We start from the raw sequence: 9669 nt of genomic DNA, 5'->3' as shown, positions 1-9669 counted from the left end.
GAGCGTTAGTGAGTTCTCTGGACCAGGGCTAGGGGTCCGTGGACAAATACATATTAATGTGTGTGTGTGTGGGGGGGGGGGGGGGGGGGGGTCTTGACTAATTTCAACATTAGGAAACAAGCCCAAAAAAACCACAACTACCAACTACACAGAAAAACAAGCCCAAAGTTGCTTACAATAAGCGGGCATGGCAACCCTTAGGGGAGGGAGGGAGTGGGGGCTGCAATGCATCCGTGTTTGTCGAGCAACAAGAGCAGCAAGAACCACAGCAACACAAGTTTGAACGAACCCCCCTAAAAAAGCAATAACATAAGGTACGGTATAAACAAACGTGACTGTTTTTTAAACCAGGACGGGTTAGTTTAACGTGTCGCTTTGGTGATTCATGCAGTTTGTTTTATTATTTGTGGTGTTTTCGTACGACGTTTATAACGCCATCCAATGCGACCCCCCCCGGCGGACCAGGCGGCTCGAGCGGTGCTACGCAGAGAACGGTCCGGCTGCATGCGGCCTTTCAACTGCGTCACGACCGCCACGAAAATCACACAATTCCATGTTGAAAAGCCCAAGAAAATACTTCATTTCTGTTGACGGCACTTGTCATTGTATTGTCGTGACTCGTGCGACGATGCATAATCTACTTATTAAGCCTGATGCTACTGTAGGCTATGCTGTTGCTAGCTAACATCACATGCAGGCTGGTTCATGAGGATGAAGCATGTCTGTTTTGGACGTCCTCCTCGTACAGGTGGTTATGTCGATGCTTAATGAGTCAATAAACACAGTCTTAAACTGATATTTGGACTAAGGTGTGATTCTCGACAACCTTTTCAATTCCAAGGACCTGCTGTTTGATATGAATAAGGCCACAGCTTTTATTTTTATTTTTTTATAGCTAGGAACCTCTGGAACCCCCCCCCCCGCCCCCCCAGGGCCCTTGAGAACCAGTAGGCTGATGAGCTATGTTACTGTGCTCCTCAATGTGTAGTTTATCCGGTAACCGGAACGGTCAGCACCAATACCTACTCGTCCCCATTTTTTCCCGCTAGGCACCAGTGGGCCAAATGTTCTGGAACACTCAGCCCGCTTGGTGAGAATAGTCGGCACCAGCGAGGCTGAACACTCGGCCCGCTTGGTGAGAACAGATTGCAGCCCTTAAGTATTAAAGTAAGTATTAAGGCAAAAAACTGTTAAAATGACTGAGGCGGATTGAGCCACGTGAGGCACCGCCGAGTGAGCCGTGAGGCGAGCGAGTCGGCGTGCCGAACGTTGTGTAGTCCGCTTCAGCCGACTCGGTGTCGTTCGAGTTACGTGCTGATGGGGACAGAATCGTAAATCATCGACCACCTAGTCTCGGTACCCCATGAGACATAAAACGTTTTCAGTCTGGGAGTGAGAATGCGTTGCATTCCCGTGCCAAGTAGGTTCTGGTGACTAGAAATACCTGGGGCAGATTTGACTGGGGCCTTGTAGGTTTTGATGCCGAGTGTTCCTGGGGCCGAGTAGGTTTTGGTGGCCAAAAATACGTGTTGCAGACCATTCCGAGGCAGCCGGATTTGACCGGGGCCGAGTAGGTTTTGGTGCTGATAGGATTTTTTTTTATCTGAATGAAGGCCACTCTCTCATTGAGTGATCTCAAAAAAAGAGACATCGGACAGATTTGTGTAGTTCAGCGATTATTATGGGAAACATTTGTTAAGGCGCATAATAATTGTATGAAGCATCATAACAGCAGGTCTGGTGACAGGCTGCATGGTGCTTTCCTGGTGCCAAAACAAACCTGTAGCATTTCAGGGCAAAGGTCTGTGAGGTAAACGTCTGTTTAGGAAGTTCATGTACACAGTACTTATATTTGACTTTAAGACGACTCAAGATTCCAGCAGAAGCGATATCAGCAGAAGACTTCTTCGTTCAAGATGTGCAGGGGGAACAAACAGCGGTGAATGATCCAACTCAGTCAAAGATGTACAGGTCTTAGGAATTGGTCTGCTTGGAGTCTTAGTTCCATGTTCCAGATGTAGGTGCCAGTTGGAAAGACTTGTAGGCGAAGTAGCCTTATATTAATAACATTTATTAGGCAAGATGTTGCAGCCACACAAGTGAAATATGCAGCATACAGGATTAGTCTCAAAAAGCTTTCTAGGAGTGTACAGTTATTTTCTAGTAGCTATGTTTTCATACAGGATGTTGAATGAACCAAAGCAAGCACTCCCTAGTCTCGCGTAGCCAGACACCTATTCCACAATCTCCGAATGTTATATAGAGTCTGGAACTACAACTCCCGAAATCCGATTGAGGAAGCTGGCACTTCCGTTAACGAAATATTACATTTTCTTTTTTAATTTCCATTTCTGCTAAGCAGCAAGCTAAATATACTTAAATGATTTTGATTTATAGTCAGATAAATTTGCCCGACTGTAAAGACGAAACGGAAGTGGGGAGGAAGCTTCACATCCGGTTTATATTCTAATCATGATCAGAGCTTCCGAGTCCCAGACTGTATAATAATAATAATAATAATAATAATAATAAACTTTATTTGTATAGCACCTTTCATGACATGAAATGCAGCGCAAAGTGCTTTACAGAGCAAGAATACAGTTACAACCAATTTAACAATAAAGCAAACAAAAAATAAAATAAAATAAAAGCAAAAGCATAAAATATTAAAATAGGCAATACAGTTAGGACTTAAAAATCAACCAAAGAGTCAGCTAAAAGCAAGAGTGAAGAAATAGGTCTTGAGCTGTGCTTTAAAGACGCACTGAAGTGACATTTTCGGGCATTTTATTTTGAAGGTTCAGCCCGAAACGTCGGCTCAACGACTCTAAACCAATCAGAAGGTCCCATCCCTTCAGGCTATGGGACGTTGGATCTCAATCACTTCAGCCGTGGGCAACACGGCTAGTGTTTGTTTACAAGTGAGAGAGAGACGGCCAGTGAAGCGCGTTTGCTACTACCTGGCTTATTTCTAACCTATAATGTTTTCAGATACATATTTTAGTGTGCAGATGAAGTTTAAAATGAGTAATACACTCATCTTCAATGAGATTCAAAACGGAGTATCTCTGTAATTAAAATCAGCTGTGTTTGAAGAACGTGCAGCTATGGGAATCAAACAGGTGCATGTAATCAAGATTCATTTATATTCACGAAGGTCGAGTTATGTCATCACGCAGCACGTTTTCGTTTACAGGAAGTAATTAAGATTGGCTTTTTAGGGACTTTAGATGTAAAAATACACAAAAATGTTTTTTTTTCATTTTTTTTGGCATCTATTGTTAGGTATGCCCATATGATGACCACGGATATGCTCTAAAAGTGTGAAAAACATATTTTTCATTTCACTACACCTTTAAAGCTATCGACAGAGGCTGCCTGTTTTAGGTGTAATGGGAGTTTATTCCACACTGTTGGTCCGTAAAAGCAGAATGCTGCTTCACCGTATTTTTTATATGTCATTTTAGGCACCTCGAGTAGGTCAGCACTTGAAGACCTGAGGGTCCGGTTTGGAACATGTCTCTCTAGGCAGTCATAGAGGTAGGAAGGTGCCAGACCATTTAGAGCTTTATAAACTATTAAAAGAATTTTAAAATCAATCCTAAAAACAACCGGGAGCCAGTGTAGTGAAGCTAGAACTGGAGTGATATGTTCTCTCATTCTAGTTTTAGTTAAAATTCTGGCTGCCGCATTTTGAACAAGTTGTAATCTGTCAGTTGTTTTCTTAGGCAGGCCAGAGTAGAGTGCATTGCAGTAATCAAGCCGAGAGAAAACAAAAGCGTGGATCAGCGTTTTTGCGTCGTCTAACGACAGATAGTCTCTAATTCGCGCAATATTTCTAAGATGAAAGAAAGCAATCTTGGTGACATGATTAATGTGTGCATTAAAATTCAATTCAGAATCGATAATTACCCCCAGGTTCTTTACTGTGGTGTTACTTTCTACAGCCAGGTTACCAAGTCTACCTGGCTGTAGAAAGTAACACCACAGTAAAGAACCGGAAACATTTGAAAATTGTGGGAGGCAACAGTCTGGCCACGCGAGACTAAGCACTCCCAAGCTCCTCCAACTTCATGGAACGCAAGTGGCGTTGTGGAGGTTTTTGCCTGAGTAGAAATATCGACTGTTTTTGTAAAGGACCCTAGCATGAAGATGCCATAGATTCATCAGTGATGTCACTATCAAGAAGAAATGCTTAAGACACACAAAACCCTCCTGATTGTTTGTGACATCACTCGCTTATCCTTGGTGTCTTTAAAGAAACGACTGTGGGACTTATGGATTGTTCATGTACAAAGCAAATATTATTAAATGCACAATATAACCTTCACGCACATTTCAGAATGTTAATTTCAAATTCTACTAAACATCTCATTTTAACTTGACGACTTCACTCAACATTTCCATCCCTAACGTACGTGCATGCAAGCATTTTCTATACAACCAGCCGTGTGGACAAGATGCGTTGCAGTAATTCATAAAATCTTCCTGGCTTGTAAAAAATTGTAGGACATGGTACATGTATATTCTTTTGCCAGCCGCGTAAGGCCAGAAGGTTTATGCAAAAATAGGATTCAATATACTTATTTTCAGTTAAGGTAGGTAATCTATAGGCCCCTTTTCGGTTTGTCAAATAAGTGGAGGCAAAACATTAGTTTAACACGCGTACATCCATCAATACAGCCATGCCAACGCTGCAATTATATCAATTTAGTTACGTTGTTTTTGCCATCCATAAGAAATGAGGGGCGAAGTCTTCTTGAACACACACCTGACACACATCATACGCTAATAGGCTGAGTTATGACAGAAATAACAATGAGTTTTTTTTCCTAGTTCCCCAATTAATTTCTGATTAATGGAGATGGCATACCTTATCCATACCTACAACAGATAATACTTGATGTAACCTTACTTGATTTGAAGTGTGCGGTAGAAACGATCATTTTTGATGTATCGTCTCAGTCTAATCCTTAACTTTTATTAGTTTTTTACTGGCAGCTGTTATGTGATTAGACAGGGTTCAATTCACTGCAGCTTGCTGGGTCTAGAGCGGATACAGATATGGTGTGGGAGCATGTGTGTGTTCAAATGACCGGATATAGTAGTTGGTGGGAAAGCCGGGTGACGAGAGTTTATATGCGATAATATTTCTCAAGTTTGAGCTATTCTCATTCATTCATACTCTTTCCATGTTGGAAACCTAACAACACAATTAGATGGCATGTTCAGTAGTTGAATAGCTACTATTCTGAATCTGAGGTCATTCATATTGCCTCCAATCCAATATTCCTTCGTTTTGCCTCCAGCTAACGCTGTGACTTAATCAATGACGTTGATGCAAAAGGGGCCTGTAGTCTTTTGTGCTACTGTGGATGATGCTACAAGGCTAACACAAAAAGAAACATCCCAATGATGATTCACTAAACCACAGTGCATCCAATATAATCCAAAGTAAAGTCTGTCTAACCATGTGATTCGCTGTGCTCGCACTGTCATTTTAAATGCTAGATTGTAAATGTTCATCCAAATGTGTTTGAATGGTAGCAACATGAGATTGTTTTTGAAAACTGACCAGTTAAACAACGCTACATGTCAGAATGTGTGTTGTGTGCTGTTGGCTGCTATCAATCTCAATGATTTCAGTTGAGCTAAGAAAGTAGTCGCATAAATTGCGTCTTCCTCTGTTTGCTGTTAAACCAATATGGCTTTGTTTCCGTTCTTTGTAACCATGCTCGTTCTGCCTGCGATGTTGCTTTTTCCTTTCCTTCCTCTATGTACCCTAGCGGGGACCAGAAAGTGTTCTAAGAAAGAAATGGCTGACCAGACCGCACCAATCAATCCAAGACCTTCCAGATGATGAGGATTTAGCCTCTCTTAACATTCCAAGGGAGACTCGAATAACATTTTTTGTTGTTTCTGCTAACTTTTTCAGCTTTTCGTTGCTATTGGAGCATTGTCCCCCTTCTCCTACCCCCGGGCCCCTTACGAGTCCTCTGATTGGAGGGCTCTCTGGGAGGTCCTTCCTGATTGGCCAGCAAGCCGCTTCCCTGCAGCTGGCTCAAATCAAAGCCCAGCTTGCCCTGACACAGATAAGCAACGCTATTGCTGCCAGCAACCGCACCGTTGCCCCAACAACAAACTCCAAGACCTCCACCCCATATCTGTCTGTGAAACCCCCCTCCCCTACAGCTGCGGCCATCAACCTGCTAAACCTTCTAAAGGTTGCAAACACCATGTCCTATCCCTATAACCCTTATGCATCTGGGAACCAGAAACCCACACAGGGGCAATATGGGTTCTCTGGTGCCCAGGCAGGCATGGACTCTCTGCGAATGCCTTCTCATCCGAACTCTGGGTCTGGTTTTGGTTCTGCCAATGCGTCCTTCTCTGGGACACCCAACACCCCTGGGGTTATGCGCTCGATGCTGCCCCAGTACGGCCAGGGTCAGAGTAGTTCCACACACTCCTCTGATTTGGAGAATGTCATAGAAATGCATATCAGAGGGGCCAGAGAGGAGTCTAGGCTGGCAGGCCAAATGCAACAGCAGAGACCGCAGGGGCAGTCCACAGACCAGGACTCGCACCTGGATACGAATCCCAGGGACGATAGGCGTTCTCTTGGTGCGGGGATGACTCATTACACCTCATCTTCAAGCTCCGCCTCGCTTGGGCGTATGGACGTGAATATGGAGAATCAAGGCGGCGGTAGATCTCTAGACTGGATGTCAAGCTTCCGCTCACCCACTGCCACTGCTTCCTCCTCTAATTATTACCAATCATTGGATCAAAACATCCCTCTCCTCTCACCCCCCCAGCCCTCAAACGCATATCCTCACTCCGCTCAAGCCTCCCAGTCCTCACAACCGTATCCTCACTCTTCTCAAGCCTCCCAGTCCTCACAATCATATCCTCACTCTTCTCAAGCCTCCCAATCCTCACAGCCATATCAGACACCTGGTTATGCTAGTGGTAGGAGTGATGTAAGCAGTATTGCCAGTGCTAGAGCCGCATCTTCCTCGCTGAGTTGTGGGGATTACTCGGTTTCTGAGAAGTCCTCTTCAAACGCCAATCCTGACCCCAGCCGACCCCAATACACGACTGAATCTGCCAAAAACATCCTGCATCACTTTGGCCTCTCCGATGAAGACTTGGAGCATCTCAGCGACTACCCAGATGACCAGTTGACACCTGCTAACTTACCGTTCATCCTGCGAAGTATCCGAATTGAGAAGAACAAGAGGACCGCTGCTGCCCTCTCCAGCAGGCTGGACATGGACCACCGTCCTCAAGCTGGAAGTGTTGCGACTGAATCAGACCGTTTGACAACTTCAGCTGGAGTTGGAACAGTCAAGAGACACGAGGAAACATCTTCCACCTTTCACCACCCAAGCAAAGTGATTGACTATGGACATACCAGTAAATACTTTGGAGCTGAGATTGATGCAGCTGTTAGTACTAGTGTCACTGCAAATATTGTTGGTGTGAGTGGGAGCAGGATGCCGATGATGGACAGTTTTGCCAGTAGCACTCAAGGCTGCAAACCACTGACAAAAGATGCTGGGTTGACGCAATTCAGCAGCACAGCATCTCCCAGTGCCGGCTCGTTCCAGACAAGTTCTGCCAGTGCTGGTTCGTTCCAGACAAGTTCTGCCAGTACTGGTTCGTTCCAGACAAGTTCTGCCAGTGCTGGTTCGTTCCAGACAAGTTCTGCCAGTGTCGGCTCGTTCCAGACAAGTTCTGCCAGTGCCGGCTCCTTCCAGACAAGTTCTGCCAGTGCCGGCTCGTTCCAGACAAGTTCTTCTGCCGGTTCCATCTCGTCCCTGGGATCGATGTTACCTCCCCAACAGTCTCCCAATGACCCTAATACACAAAAGAAAATGTGGGAATTGACCAACCAATTGGCGATGGCTCAGAGTACAATGTCACTTCTGAAGAAAGACGTAGATCACAGAATCCATGGGTCAGAATCTGCAAAACCAATTCAGATGAGAGCGATGCGAACTGGACCAGAAAATCAGCCAACGAATCTGACTCCTGCCACCGCCACGCCAACCCAGGCTCGTGGGGTGAACCCAAGCCGACCTGGCCTGGTGGTCCTCAGCACCAGTGAGACCCATGGTCAAGATTCAGCTCAGGGTCAAGGGTCAGCGGTCAGACAAGAGGCTCAGAAGAAGCCGCAGAATCAGCAGCAGCAGCAAACCAAGCCATGGCCTATATTGGTCAACATTAAGAACCCTGGTCATCGTACAGCGACGATACCGGTCAGTCCAAAGTTGACGTCGTCTTCTACGACCCAGAGCCAGCCGCCATCGCAGAGGGCCAGTCGTCTCCCGACACCCAGCATGCTGAGAGACTACGCAGCGGCCACGCCCAAAATATTTCCTCATACCTGTTCTCTGTGTAACATAGAATGTGTAACAATGAAGGTGAGTAGAAGACCCGATGCCCTGTTGGCTTCCCCTCTCTGATTGTTTTCTTATTATTTAAATATTTTAGTGATGTGTTTATCTTTTTGTTAAAAAGAAAAAACATTTACATTCATATGTTGGGGAGTTTATGCACATTTTAATGCACATTTGTGTCACTTCATAAACTGATTATTTTGATGTGCTCAGAACTTAATTATATTTGGTGTATTTTGGTTTTGGGTTCCACAAGGTTTTTCTAAATATGTGTATGGTCAGCTGATCTGTATCATGATTCTGCTTTGACACTCATTCTCAATCTGTCAGGCTCTGTTGTTAGGAAGGAGACATTTTATTATTTAACAAATTAATTTAACAGATTAACTAATCTATCCATGCTGAATCTAATTCATATTTTTGTAGTTGATACCTTTTAAACTAAATAACCTGTGTTGTTAAATAAAGGTTGGTCAACATCGCAGGAAACCAAAATGACAGCAAAGAGCCGCAAAAAGACAGCAGCATTATTAGGTCATTTAGCCAGACATAATTTGTTCACGGCTTTCCTTTCGGAACCCTGTATAACCTTTTTGTATTCGGGAAGGCTTTCAAAGATACTCTGTGCTGCATTAGGGTCCCACGGAAACGTGCGTTGATCGGCGCTAATCAGCGTTGCCATTAAACATGTTTAATCCATTTTTAAAAAATGTTTTCCTCTCTTCCGCGCTCCATGCCCCGCCTCCCCCGTCTTGTGATTGGTGAGATGCACTTTTCCAGCCATTCACAAGACGGGGGAGGCGGGACATGGTGTGCGGTTGGCGGGACCCTAATGCAGCTCAGAGTATCTTTGAAAAACTTTAGAGACGTCATATTTGTCCGAGACCAGACGGTGGTACCAGCAAGTGAATGGGAGAAGACATTGACTATCAAGGGACCCAGGGTTCCGAAAAGGGCAAGGGCTTTCCCTACATAGAGAATTAAAAGGCCATCTGGCAGGTGTCAGCAAGAATGTATTTTCATTGATATGTGTATTATATGCAGCCAAACATTGTTTTTCCATCTGTTTTAATAATATGCACTGGCAGTAGTTAATTCAGAAGGCGGGCAAACCTTTCAGTGGAAAAGTACCAGAGAGTTCATGGGGCTGTTGCTCCACAACAGCCCCATGGTGTCTATGGCTACGCTAGAGCATATGATACAGTATTTTTCTCCGGGAATTGACACTGCCATTTCTGAATGTCCGCAAATTCATTGTCTAGAC

The 9669-nt window shown here is 44.5% G+C and overlaps 1 protein-coding gene across 3 annotated transcripts in view; it reads left to right on the top strand.

The window, feature by feature from the left end:
• Positions 1-238: 238 nt before the first annotated feature.
• LOC311034719 (uncharacterized protein) overlaps positions 239-9669 on the top strand; it is a 53305-nt gene continuing 43874 nt past the window's right edge. For 2 of the 3 annotated variants that reach the window (XM_084042687.1, XM_084042685.1), the window contains exons 1-2: positions 239-314; positions 5936-8429. In XM_084042687.1, the coding sequence (XP_083898813.1) occupies positions 6237-8429 (2193 nt within the window). In that variant the 5' untranslated portion in view covers positions 239-314; positions 5936-6236. Of the gene's footprint in view, positions 315-5786; positions 8430-9669 lie in introns of all 3 variants that reach the window. The other variant, XM_084042686.1, reaches the window with a different exon arrangement.

Source organism: Gymnoscopelus microlampas, assembly GCF_963454915.1.
Source record: "Gymnoscopelus microlampas genome assembly, chromosome: 19".
NCBI lineage: Eukaryota > Metazoa > Chordata > Actinopteri > Myctophiformes > Myctophidae > Gymnoscopelus > Gymnoscopelus microlampas.
Note: the sequence above shows the minus strand (reverse complement) of the source record. Positions and strands in the feature narration are given on the sequence as shown.